The 14,659-nt window shown below is 34.2% G+C and overlaps 2 protein-coding genes across 5 annotated transcripts in view; one reads left to right on the top strand and one right to left on the bottom strand.

The window, feature by feature from the left end:
• The window catches only part of LOC129946406 (flotillin-2), a 393,620-nt gene that overhangs the window by 290,973 nt on the left and 87,988 nt on the right, over positions 1 to 14,659 (bottom strand). The gene's annotated exons all lie outside the window — the stretch shown is intronic.
• LOC129946403 (glucose dehydrogenase [FAD, quinone]-like) lies at positions 11,070 to 13,364 on the top strand. The gene has a single exon (XM_056056574.1). The coding sequence runs from the start codon at positions 11,261 to 11,263 to the stop codon at positions 13,115 to 13,117; it is 1,857 nt and encodes a 618-aa protein (XP_055912549.1). The 5' UTR covers positions 11,070 to 11,260; the 3' UTR covers positions 13,118 to 13,364.

A 14,659-nucleotide genomic window follows, 5' to 3' on the forward strand; every position in this document is an offset into this window, starting at 1 on the left:
GGTCCTTAAGGCTAGAAGGGTTCAGTTAACACAGAAATTCAAGCCAGCCGAGCAGCAACGTCGAATCTTTAAAGACTGGTTAGATAAAATGTATGAAACTGATCCGCCTTCAGTATTTGAGACATAATTATAGCAATTGAAAACAATATTTGTTGAAAAGACTCGATACTCAACGTGTTACCGTTTGGTGAGGTTTTTGAGATGACGAAGTGGCGTTGTTTTTGGACAATACAAGGCAGGAAAAGTTTTAAAATCATTTTATAGGGTGATTGTTTCATAAAATAGGTACAAGCCTTAAAGTTTTAAAGTTTACAAGGTTTTAAAGCTAAAATTTAAAAGGTTCGTAGAACCAGTTACAAAGTTAAGAATTTAGAAATTGTAAAATACCTTTATAAAAAGAAAAGAATATTATAAAGAAAACAATTAATAAATGAAGAAAGGAGAAAGACAAATTAAACTTAGCAGGTAAAACGGTATTTGAAAGAAAGATACTTTTAAAGCAGGGAGTAATGATTTTCTTTAGTCTTGTAGCATCATTTATTTCTCTCAAGTGACGAGGTAAGAAGTTCCATTGACGTGTAGAATATACAAAAAACTGACGCTCGGATGTAAAGAGATGCATGGCATGGTTGTTGATGCCTTGATTTTCCCAATCCACAAGAAGTGAAGCACTGAATTTCCGAAGAACTACAGAAAAATCTCGTTTTTGAACTCTGTCTGCTCAGTCGTTTAAATGAATGGATTCTTTCTAAAAATCATCTGCTTATTGAGTTCCAAGCTGGCTTCAGATCTGGATACTCCACCGTCGATCACATTTTTGTACTCCGCTCGATTGCTGACTCGATTCTATCGAGAAATAAACCTTTGCATTTTTCGTTGATTTCAAAGCTGCTTTCAACACCGTAGATCCCAATGCCCTATGTTACTAGCTTTTCTAGATAGGAATGTCGCTTAAGTTCGATACAGTATTGCAAAATTTATACACGACTACCAAAGCATCAGTGTGGAATGGTCAATGCTTATCAAAATGGTTCCAAATGAAATTAGAAGTTAGACAGGGCTGTGCACTGAGTTTTGTTTGCACTCTTTATTGATGATATAGTCGAAGCATTACCAACAGGAATGGAGTACGCAGGCGTTAACATTAAAGCTCTTTTTTCGCTGACGACATTGATCTGCTCGCTTATACTCCGCAGTCCCTTCACCTAATGATAAATAGGCCTGCTGAATATTGTAGAAGGTCGAATCTTGTGGTAAATTTGATTATATCAAAAGTGATAGTTTTTTAAGAACGGCCAGCGCGGCGGTTTAAGACCGGGTGCAAGTGAGCAATGGCACTATAATGGTGAAAGAGTAGAGTTGGTGAAAGAATATAAATGTCTAAATGAATAAATTGGGTGGCGCAACAGTCCATGAAGAACCAGGGCCTAGTGAGTTACAACTCTCAACCATTCATGTGTGCGAGTAATGTTGTCAGGAATGGAGAGGACCAACAGTTTAAATGCCGATTCCGAACGGCTAATTTGAGAAAGCACTTTTTCATGACAAGAGTTACTCTTGGAGAATTTGTCAATTCCTCGCAAGAGGCAGTACCCGTGAAAAGACTTTAGATGGCATAGGCAGGGATCGAACCCAAGACCTCTGGCATGACAGTCCAACGCACTAACCATCATGCCACGGGTAATACAAATGTCTAGGAGTGGAAAAACATCTCAATGACAAACTTGCTAAGGCGAAAAAAGCTGTAAATGCAGCATGGAAGCAATGCTTTACTAATAAGGAAATTACGCATGCCAGTAAATTCAGGGTCTGTCTTGGAAGCAGTATCGGAATCAGTTATGTTTTATACGGTGCAAGCTTGGGAAGGTCGATTACATCTTCAAAGCTCTGGATATGCCAAGTTATCGTCTCCTAAAGAAAGAATTTCTTCAAACAATCAATGGATAGAACTAGCCGAGCAAATGGATGAAAACAAAGCCATGGCTACAATTTCGCTGATATCGGTTTCCATTCTTAATAACCCCCATTTCAATGAATTAAACATCTATTGATTTATCTTAAAAAAACAACAATTTTTAAAAAACACTTTCATGTTCAACATTTTGTTTCAAAAACTATCCATTCAAAAGCCAATTTAACCCAACTAGGCTTAAATCTCCCAGGTTGAAGATAGCATAACAAAGTTTATCAATGTCCAACAAAATTAATTTTTTTAGAATAAGAAACAAAACAAAAATTTCTTCTGATGCATGGTTTACAAAAAAAACCTTGGAAAAAGTTGTTAAATTGCTCACCTATAGCTCTGATTATATTTGTCCGACTATTATAGGAGCATCCCACTGTGTGTAAGTTTTATAAATATTAAATTTCAAGGACAAGCCAAAGACCTACAAATGAATACAGAAATCATCCGTGCAAAAGACCAACCCAAAGTTGGTTCCATTCAACGTATCTATAGGTTATATCTCCTACCTAATTATAAAAAGTTAATTCATTTGGCATTAAACCACCACCATACCATATAATCTTTCTATAGATGCATTCTTTTATATACATATGTATGTAGATAGATACATTCTGTCTTTTGTCATGGGCTAACAGTAAGGCTAATAACCCTTACTTGCCTGTTAAAGCTCACTTCAGATCAGAGACTTCGAGTATAAGAAAGGAAAATCATATTTTTCTTCTGTGTGTATTAATATCTTCTTGGTTGAAATACTACAGTAACAGTTATAATTTTGCTCAGGGTGTTTTGATTTGTGAGCTTTTTGCATTTTATAAGAGAATAAAATAACATTCAAGCCATACTAATTTGTATCTGCGACAACGACGACGTTCTAGCGTGCGTGTAGATACTTTTTAAAGTTAGAAGCAGTCGTCATTGACCGACATTTTGTGTGATGGCTTTTTTTTATTCAGTCATCTTTTACGGTTGTATTAGTGTTCTAATAGCATTTTTTGTTTCTATAAAATTTGGGGGCAGCCAAGTTGAAATTGGAGGAATTCATCATTTGGTCTTACCTTCAATTCTATTTTTTGTTTTGTTTTATTTTCGATATGCCTAATTATTTAATATAAACATAGGTTTTTTCATATATATATAAATTAATAACTGAAATATATCAAATATTAAGCACTGTTCGTTATCTATGAGTAAACAAACATAGCTAGACAGAAAGAACTCATATTTTGACCTCAACAACTCATTCAACTTCAACTGTTTCCGATCTCTTAACACACGCTTGTTGTAGCATAAGAAACAAAATTATCAGTGAAGAGGTCAATATTTGTTTTAATTTTACTTTTCGTGCCTAAAAACCATGACCCCAAACTACATGTAAAGTTGAAGTAAAAATTTAATCATAAATATGCAGCACTAAGTCTTATTTGCTGCAAAGTGACACTCGGGCGTATACGTACTTAAGTTTAAGCTAAAATGACAGTGTAAAGAGACAAACCTGCACAGGATAAAAGTGAATAATATTGAAGACTTTTTTAAAGTTTTACACCACGAATGGGGGGTAGACACAATTCATCTACAAAAGCAAACTTAAACTATTTTTCAATCTTAAAAACAACAAGGACCGATCATATCTTACATAATGTAAATCAAAAAAATATTGGCTTTTGAAAGTATTCAATATGTGAATTAGATAATTTTGTGTTGTTTTTTACAAAAATTTAAAAAATAAGTAAAGAAAGCCTTTTAAGCGGTAAATATATAAAGTATTGATCAACATGTGCCAATTATTGAATTAGCCCATAAAAGTGGGTATTTTGTGTGGCCCATGTTTTACGTGTTCTTTGCTTATTTAAGGTCGCCATATAATGGGCTTTCAAAACAGGAATATTAAAATGTTAGTATGGAGCCGATCGGCCCAGAGACAAATCCGCTTAAACTGCACGGTCAACAAAATACAAGATCAGCTTACAAATTCACTTAACTATCACATAGAGTGTGCAGGAGAATCAAAAGCAGTCAATTTTGTATCCTGCATATAAGAAATCCTATTTTTGAAAACCATAACTTATGAATTTTGAATCATTTATAATTACGGGTAATTTTTGGAAAAGAACGATATGTAGGCCGGTTTCATTTTTTGACTTCTGACATTTAACAAGTAAAAACTACGCCAATACAAAAATGAATTACAAATTCTCTTCCGCAATGGTTGTCTGGTACACTTTTCAAAACTAAGGCAATTATGGATCGTTCATGGTGCACCATCTTGGCCGGCTATAGTGAAACTGATGGAAAAATATAATGAACAAAAATCGCGTATGTCGCTTAAGTCTCAAGTCTCCGATATATGGATTTAGGCTTTCGAAAAACAATATTAAACCTTATTTTGTTTAAAGGCTCAGATGTTTAACTCAAGCCTTTCGATGAAATGCATCAAAATTATTCCGATTTTCATTTAAAAATCATGGTAAGGCCCCATTCCCACTCATTTGTGGAATTAAAAGATAAAGAAAGCATACCTTCAAAGAAACATCCGTTGATTACTCTTAAATAGTGTTTTTTTTTTAAAGATCAAACTGAAATCTCTTATTAGAAAACCTTGTAGTTATTTCTTTCAAAAACGATAGACTATTTCTTGGTATTTACATAATCTCGAATCAAAAAATTTCTTTGTTTCTAAAAATTAGAAATAAATCAACAAATATAAGGACCACTCAGCATAATTTCTTCAAATAAAGCAACAAAATAACACTTCGTCTGAAACTCGAGTATAGTTCTCATATTTTGGCTGATGCCCCAATAACGTGCTTAACATCTTTTGAATAGAATTAAAAAAAGAGCTTTTAAAATGATATTATTTTTTTTATTATTATTATTATAAATTCTTTATTTGACCAAAACTCGAAATACATGTAGATTATGTAGACAATTGAATAAATAAATTGAATTTAAATAAGCATAATATCCAAGTTTATAATATCTTTTCCTCGTTACATCTTAGATAATAATAAATATACATATATTTAAAAATTTAAAATTACTGTAAACAACTGTTTCGGTAATCTAAGGCATGATCAATCAAATTGTAAAGGTCCTTCCAACCCCACTCTCCGCTTAAAATTTGTTTCGCTTCCTGGTGATTGAGAAAGCTTTTTGAAAAATAAAGTCTTCGGAGTTCTTGTAGAATTGGACAAACGGCTAAAAAGTGGTTGACATCTTCGATTTCATTTCGATTGCAGAGGTTACACCTGGGATTATTATTTCTGTGAGGTCTGTAATTCAGATTTAGCATCTCAGTTCTTGCTTTAAACAAAGTACCTATTTGATTTGCAGAAAGATTACTATTAAAATAATGGTTTACAAACAAAGTGTGATTGAGTTGCTTATAGACCAATCTGCTTGGAGAGGTTCGAGCCCTATTCAAGAACTTGAGATACAATGAATCATCAACCAACGCAATACATTCATAAAACCTACCTTTCCAATTATCAAGAGAAGTTGTACCAAGGTTTAGATTAAATCCGCGCGCATTTGTTATTTCATACCATTCTTTAAACGGCGATAAATTCCTTCGGAATGCGAAATCCATGATTTGCTCATGAAGATTTTCATTTGACCTTTGCATTACTTTTATTATGTAATCGGCATTAAATTTAAGATTTATAGCGTAAGTTGGTTTGGAAGTTTAAATATTCGTTCAAAAAAGAAGCGTTGCACTATCTCAAATTCATCCATATCTTGGTAACCAAAAACTTGACTGGCATAGCATAAGCATAAGTTTATAGTAGCTTCATAAACTCTAAATTTAGCTGAGATGTCTGTACTTATTGCAGAAGATTTTGTTCCATATAAGGTTTATTGCAGTTTTGCCGATAAGCATTTTTTCTTAACATGGGGCCGGAAATCTAGATTGCTACAAAATAGAACACCTAAATATTTAAATTGGTTAACCACCTCTATAGGTTCACGATCCAATGACCATGCTTCTAGCGGGTTTCTCCTTCGACGGGTGCTTTCAAAAATCATAATTTTTGATTTTGAGGTGTTTATATTCAGGTCCCATTTATCACAAAAGTTTTTAAGTCTATTAATTTGTAACTGAAATGTGGTAAGGTTGTCCGACAAAACAACAAGGTCGTCAGCATAAAGTAGTACCTTAATAAGTATATTTCCAAACCTAACTCCTCCAGGAAAATCACGGGAGATATCGTCAATGAAAAGGGCGAACATAATCGGGCTTAAGGGGCAACCTTGGGGCACACCGCAATCAGTGTTAAAGAAGCTGGATATGGAACTCCTATTTGACACAGCAGCGCAAGTATTGGTGAGGAGAAGTTTATAGAGTCTAAAATTTCGTCGATATACCAAAATGTCATAATTTATAAATTAGTGAATTCCGGTTGATAGTATCAAATGCTGCCCTAAAATCAATGAAAAAGACATAAAGTTTTTGTTTGTTATCGATGAAACGTTTTGCTATATTGGAGAGTGGGAAGATTTGATCCACAGTTGAAAGACCAGAGCGAAAACCAGCTTGGAAAGTGCTGAGCAATTTGTTTTCTTCTACCCACCTGATAACCTGGAATTTTAGTGGCAGTTAAATCCACTTACCCAAGCAAAAGTATTGTTTTATGTAGGACTGGAGAAAAATTGAACAATTATGTATTAATTTAGCTTTTTTGGTAAAGATATTTTATTTATTGTAAGTTATATACCTCCAAAGAGTACAACAGATATATATGAAAGTCATATTTATAACATAGAAAATATCGTAGGCAATTTATTGGAAAAACCAATAACCATTTATTGTTGGGGATTTTAATTTAGGAGATATTATATGGAATTATTCAAATGAAGATAAGTGTCTTATTCCATTTAATATGAAAAAAGATTATGAATATAATTTTATTGATTCTATGTATTCTTTGAATATTTCTCAAGTTAATCATATTTATAATTCACTTAATAGATTGTTAGATTTAGTTTTTGTAGATAATATTAATATTGAAATTATTCAAGTTCAATTTCCACTTTTAAAAAAATCAATTCATCACGTTGCAATATGTTCTATTTTAAAATTTGAAAACTGTGTTAAAAACTCTGCACTTTTGTCTAATGATGATTTTTTTGATTTCAACAAAGAAGATTTCGTTGCACTTAACAATTACCTTCAGTCCATTGATTGGATGCATGATCTTTCCGGTTTATCACTTCAAGGTGCGTATGAAAAGTTTATAGATATTCTTTCGGTTGGTTTAAGACAATATATTCCAAAAAGGAAATGTTTGAAATCATTTAAGACACCTTGGTCTAATAAACGATTAATTAATTTAAAAAATGTTAAGAATAAAGCGTTTAACAAATTTAGAAAATCAAATTCCGAAGCTGACAGAAAGCTTTTCTGCCGATTTCGTAAAGAATCTGATTTTCTAAACAAGTATTTGCACAAGCAATACATATTGAACATCCAAAGCCGTATTTCTTCGGATTCCAAAGCCTTTTGGTCTTTCTTAAATGGAAAGAAACGTTCTTTAGCTCTTCAAGAAAATATGGAATTTGATGGTAGTATTTCTTCTGATCTACAGAGTTCATGTGAACTTTTCTCAAAATTTTTTAAGTCGGTTTATATTCAACATACCAAATTAAATCTTTGTCAAACAGAAAATGTATGCATTAACAATGCTAATATCTCAAAACTTCATCTCTTTGAGTCTGACATTCTTAATCTCAAATCCTGGTCCAGATGGAATTCCATCTCTGGTTTTGAAGCAATGTCAATTCACTTTAGTGTTCCCACTACTAATAATTTTTAATAAAACTCTCTGTACTGGCGTATTTCTTGATGAGTGGAAGTTCTCATACATAAGTGCTATTTACAAAGTTGGTCCAAATCTTGAAACAAATTACCGCGCTATAACTAAGCTCGCTGCAATACCTAAATTATTTGAGCTGATAGTAAAAGATCGTTTGTATTTTAGTATAAAAGAGCATATTTGGGTTGAACAACATGGGTTTATGTCAGGCAAGTCTACTTCAACAAATCTCATGCTTTATTGTAAATATGTCGTCGATTCATTAGAATCTGGTTATCAGGTAGATACTATCTACACAGACTTTATAAAAGCATTTGATTCTATTTGTCATGAAATTCTTTTAGTTAAACTTCGAGCTTTTGGCATTCACGGTTTGCTTCTGAAATGGATTTCCAGCTACCTTTATAAAAGAACACAATGTGTGAAATTGGGGAAATTCTTCTCTTATATCATACAAGTTTCATCAGGAGTTCCTCAAGGTAGCCATTTGGGACCACTTCTTTTCAATATATTTGTTAATGATATCCCCTCTCTTCTTAAAAATGCATCTTGTTTGATGTATGCTGATGACATGAAAATTTTTCTTTGTATCAAAAATAGAATTGATCAGCAAAATCTTCAAAATGATTTAAATGTTTTATCTGATTGGTGTGATAGGAATATCCTTCCATTAAATATCACAAAGTGTAATGTGTTTACGGCACATCGTATTTTAGTTCCTATGATCCACAACTACCATATGTTCAACCAGATTCTTGATCGCAAATCTGAGACTCGTGATCTTGGAGTCATTTTTGATCCGAAGTTGTCTTTTTCGTTTACATATAGATTATGTAATTGCAAGGGCTAATTCAATGCTTGGATTCGTCAAGCGAAACTGCAACGAGTTTTCTAACCCTTATGCTCTTAAATCAGTGTACATGTCATTAGTTCGTCCGATCCTTGAGTATTGTTCAATTGTTTGATGTCCTTCTACTTCCATTGGCATAACTCGTTTTGAAAGAGTTCAAAAAGCTTTCACAAGATTTGTTGTTAGGGAACTGAAATGGAGAATTGATACTCCTTCATATCCGTCAAGATGTGCTTTGATTGGACTTGATTCTTTACAAAAAAGGCGTTCTGTTCAATGTGTACTGTTTGTCCATGATGTATTTTCATACCGTATCAAATGCCCACAAATCATTTATAATTTTGAAATCTATATTCCGGAAAGAAGATTGCGTTTTTGTCATTTCTTTAACAATCCTAAACATAGATGTAATTATGGTTGCAACGAACCATTTTCTAGATGCATAAAATGTTTCAACACTTGATCTTTCTACAAACAGATGTGAATTTAAAATCCAATTGCAAAGCATATTTTAAATTAGCTTTAAGTCTTTAATTATATTTTTATATCAAAATTGTCAGTAATCTGTAAGATTTATAACCAGTCATTCTAACTGAGGCATTTTGCTACTCTTAAACGAAAGATCATTCTTTCATCGAAACAATGCTTTACTGAAATAGCCAGTTGCATTCCTCTCCTCCAACAATTTCACCGTAATACCCTTACTTCTAGGCTAGGAAAGCTTATCCGTTTACACTTGAGCCCAATTTTGTTACGAACTATTAAGTACAGGGATTCTTTCTTTAGCCGCACTTTACGGATGTGGAATGCTTCACCAGACCAAGGAACATCGGTATCTCCTTTTTAATCACATCCTTTTTTCCTTATTATTATTCGTACTTTGTTAAATTATTATAAGGGCATTCAAAACCCCTTAAATGCGCGCACAGTATTAACATTATTTAAAAACAACGCAGCAGTTTCTGTCATTCACGTATTAATATTTAAATATCAGCCTTAGCAGTTAGGTATCAAAAACTTGGGGAAATCAAAGATTTTAGCTAAAATATTGCTTAAAAATATGACTTTTTTAAAAACAATTCTTGATTTTTATAACCAAATCTCAAACGTCACACAAATTGATACTTTTTAATCGTTTAAATTAATTTATGACGTCATTTGTCGATCGTGATTGTGTTTCATTTTAGTACTTGCCATTTTGATTGTATGTTTAGTATCCTATTAAAATCAACCATGTTTGTTCAAAGATACCTACGTCAGTTTTGTTTGTTTGTTAAAAACAAATCTTTAATACCTATGCTATATTTCTATCTAAACCAATAAAACAACTTCAACTTTCCTGACTTCAAGCTCACTGCAATCCAGTGACATTCGTTTAAAGTTTAATAGCCTCAAGTAAGTTAATGCAAAAACTCCATATCTATACCTAAGTTGTAAAATCCACAAACAAAAAAAAACTAACAATTTGCTTCGAAAAATACCAAAACCATTAGCACATACATTTCTACTCTTAATGCACCAAAAAAAATAACATAAAACAAGAACGATATACGAAAGATATTCTAAGCAAGTATAGTAAGTATCTATGACGGTTTTTATAGAGAAGCAAGTCAAGGTTGTTCAATCAACTACACCAAACGGAGGCAACAATGACGACGACGAAGAGCGACGGATGCATAGATTGAAGCTTTGATAGAATTTTAGTTTTTGAATTTCTTATTTTTTAGCAGAGAATTCGACGAAATAGAAAAACCCGTTGAACATACATACATATAATAATTTTATGCTATTAAATATAATGACATTCCGCACGTATCTAAACTTAAACCAAAGAAGTTAACCCAAAAGTGAGATATCCAAGAGCAAGAAGCAAATTTTGCTTCCTATAAAAAACAAAACGGAATAGGAAAACATCAAAACCTACCAACAACAACAACAACAGCAGCTTCGGCAGTGTCAAGCACCAGCAGCATCAACTTCAGCAAAAAAAAAGATGAATCTCAAGCAGTAATGACATTGACATTGAAATTCACTTTCGATATAGATACTTTTGTATCTCAGACGTGTATGGCTGACTGTGCGAGGGAAAAAGCACATCATAGGTACGAAAACGAACGACGGAGCCGAGCGACGGTCGGTTGTCAATCTACCATACTCATGATACAGGTTTAAAAATGTATCTTTTTTTTACCGGCAAACAAGTATGTATAACGTTTCTTAAGGACACACGAACGACGAAGCATTTACTAAAGATACAAATCAGAACAAGACGATGAAACAACTGCACGATTCGTTGGTGGTGAACTGTTGGAACGAAGTGAGAGAGAAGCAATCAAAAAAACTAAAAGCTTTTGCAGCCCCCTTAGCTTCGGCGTAGTTTTTTTTCTTCCAACTTGATGGAGAAGAAGAAGAAAAATTCAATATTAAGTTCGCCACAAATCTCATGCTATATTCATTCGCGGCATTGTAACTGTTTAGTTAAGATCGATCGCGCAAACCGTTCCAAGTGTTAGAAATTAAAAAAGTAAATTATCTAAATTTTTTAAATATTTATCCATAGAATGATCTTCAACTTCTGATCTTGCAATTTGTACAACAAACAAAAAATAAAGTTAGATAGAGAATTAAGAAAAAATGTTTAAAAACGCGTATAATAGACTTTTTGTCGTGGTTACGATCGTGGTTTTGAGTGCCGTTGTGATCAATTCCCAAAATGTCATCCTTGAAACTTTGGATTTTCTGCGTCGCGGAGGTGAAGACAATCGCCTTGAAAACATGGACAATAAACCCATGGACGGAGAGTACGATTTTATTGTAGTCGGTGCGGGAACTGCTGGTTGCACTATGGCCGCTCGTCTGTCTGAGAATCCCGCCTGGAAGGTGCTTTTGCTGGAGGCCGGTGGACCGGAGAGTCTGATCATGGACGTACCGATTGTGGCGCATTTTCTGCAACTTGGTGAAATGAACTGGAAATATCGCACCCAGCCCAGTGATCGTGCCTGCTTGGCGATGAATAACAACCGTTGCAATTGGCCCAGAGGAAAAGTGATGGGTGGATCTAGTGTTCTTAACTACATGATGTACACTCGTGGTAATCGCCGTGACTACGATCGATGGGCTGCGCTTGGAAATGAGGGATGGAGCTACAAGGATGTTTTGCCATATTTCAAGAAATATGAAGGCAGCAGTGTCCCTAACGCCGAACCAGAATACGTTGGCCGCGATGGACCAGTCAAGGTATCGTATGTCGATTGGAAATCAAAAATTGCTACAGCCTTTGTCGAAGCTGCTCAGGAGGATGGTCTTAGGTATGTCGATTACAATGGACGAGTTCAAACTGGAGTGTCATACCTGCATACGACTACCAGGAATGCCACTCGCTGGAGTTCCAACCGATCCTATCTCTATCCGATCAAAGGAAAACGTCCCAATTTGCATGTTAAGAAACGCGCTCTAGTCACCAAGATCCTCATCAATCCCCAAACCAAGGCGGCTTATGGTGTTGTTGTGAAGACCGACGGACATTATCACAAAGTGTTAGCACGCAAGGAAGTGATCGTGACTGCTGGAGCCATCAACTCACCACAGCTTCTCATGTTGTCAGGAGTCGGTCCAGCCAAACATTTGAGGGAAGTGGGCATCAAACCTCTCGCCGATCTCGCCGTGGGTTATAATTTACAAGATCACACCGCCCCGGCTGTAACATTCACTACCAATGTGTCGTCGTTGCATTTCGAGGACTTTGCCAATCCGCTACTTTTGAACGAATTTAATAGACAGGGAGGACCATACGGATCTCCTGGAGGTTGTGAGACTATTGCCTTCTGGGATCTTGATCACCAGGAACTAGAAGACGGTTGGCCAGATATAGAGTTGTTCATGGTGGGCGGTTCGATGTCAGCAAATCCAGCTATTTCCAGAGCTTTCGGTCTGAAGGACATTGTCTACGATGCATTGTTCCGGGAGATCGAGCAGAAAAACCTCGATGCCTTCATGATATTCCCTATGATTCTGCGTCCAAAATCACGTGGCCGAATTATGCTGAAGAACACCGATCCCACCAAATATCCTCTCATCTATGCCAACTACATGCATCATCCCTACGATGTGGACATTTCAGTGCGAGGTTTGCTCAAGGCTATCAGTTTGATGGATCGTTCGGCATTCAAGGCTATCAATGCCAAATTGTGGGAGAGGAAAATTCCAACTTGTTCACAGTATCGCTACAAAACCTACGAATACTGGGAGTGTTATGTGAAACATTTCACCTTCACCATCTATCATTATTCTGGAACGACAAAGATGGGACCAAAGACCGATCGTTCCGCTGTTGTAGATCCTCGTCTGCGAGTCTATGGCATTAAGAATCTTCGAGTTGCTGATGCTGGTATCATGCCAGAAATTATGTCAGGACATCCAAATGGGCCGGTATTCATGATTGCTGAGAAGGCAGCTGATATGATTAAGCAAGATCATGGTTTCATTCCATGAACCTCCCACACAAAAAGAAACATCAATTAGATAATAAGTTTGAATGAATGTGTGATTGTGATAGAAAAATACGGATGTAAATGTAAATAATGAATTAAGGGTTAAAATTATCATCGAATATATTTACATATATATGTTTTTATATTTATCATCATTTTGTGAAAATGAAAATGTACTGAAAATAGATATGTAAGACTTTAGACTATAAGATACTTTTAGATTTGTAATAAAAGGTTAAAAAATTAAATTATATTTTTTTTATTTCTTCATATTAGAGTGAAAATAAGTTTTAAAGATTTTCGACAGCAATAAGAAAGCAGCAAATTTGCAAGATTTATTTTAGGACATGTGGTAAGGTAAGGTTTCATTTCTTGGAGACTACAATTGTTTTATAAGCAATTTCATCGTCAATCAATTTGACACACACGGGTATACTCTATATCCAATCTTGGTTTTTAGTTGACATGTTTTAAACTTAACATCACTTTAAGCGGACTTAGCGGACCTTTTATTTAGAAAAGTCAACTAGATGTAAGCTGTTTCCGCGAATCTCTAAGTTGTAGTCATGGGCTAGAAAGTTGAGCTTCGCCGAGCCGTCAAAACAAAGTCAAAAAACTTAGTTTTTAAACAAAACCAATATTCCAATATTCTAAGCTCAATTTTCTGGCCTTCAAACGTGTATCGATAGGATTTACAAATTTGAGTGTGAACTATGTTATAGTTATACAATTAAACAAAAATCATTAATTTAGAAATTAATGTCTGGATCAATGTACAAAATTTGTAAAAGTTTAAGAACTTTGTTTTTCTAAGAGAATAGGAAAGACAAAGGTAACCAGATTCATCAATAGTTTCAAGACTTTAAATATTTTTTGAATTTGGCGTGAGTTTGCATTTGAAAAAGATTGATGTTAGTTTATTAAAAAAAAATAGAGATCGAAAGTTTTTATAATAATTTGAATTCGTTAACACCAAACGTATTTTAATTATTTAAAGGGACCTTAAGGAAGTGATGTTTTTGGAAAACGTTTTTACGAAAATTGCATTTGAATTGAACTAAATGTTGGAGCAGTTTTTTGAACATTTGAGAAAAAACGCACATTTTTTCGTGTACTTTTTCGACGTTTATTTGTTGGGCAACACAAAAAAGTAATAACAAATGAGAGTTTTAAAAAGTTTTGGACACAATTATTGAAGGTAAAACAAGTTTGAAGAATGTTCAAAACACCAAGAACCACTGTAGAACTTTAAGTACTTTCAGAGGGTCAGTTTTAGAATAAGAATAGTTGTTTATTTTGTTTTATATAATATAATTTAATAGTTTTTCAATAAGTTAAAAAGAAATGAAGAAAAAAGCGGCATTTTTTTAAAAGGTAAATAAAGATGGTTGAGCGGTATCATTGAGAGTAAGGTTTGTGCACGAAATCATAGGAAACTTTCATGTAAAGAAATTATCTGCACTTCTTTGCTTTTCGTTTTCCAAAATGAAGGCGTATTGTTCTGTTAAACATAATGTTAAGCTTACTTTTGCTGACAGAATAA

Source organism: Eupeodes corollae, chromosome 2, assembly GCF_945859685.1.
Source record: "Eupeodes corollae chromosome 2, idEupCoro1.1, whole genome shotgun sequence".
Lineage (NCBI taxonomy): Eukaryota > Metazoa > Arthropoda > Insecta > Diptera > Syrphidae > Eupeodes > Eupeodes corollae.

Bases quoted from the DNA above. Each gene is read 5' to 3' on its own strand.
- LOC129946403 (XM_056056574.1), top strand. From the start codon at position 11,261: ATGTTTAAAAACGCGTATAATAGACTTTTTGTCGTGGTTACGATCGTG.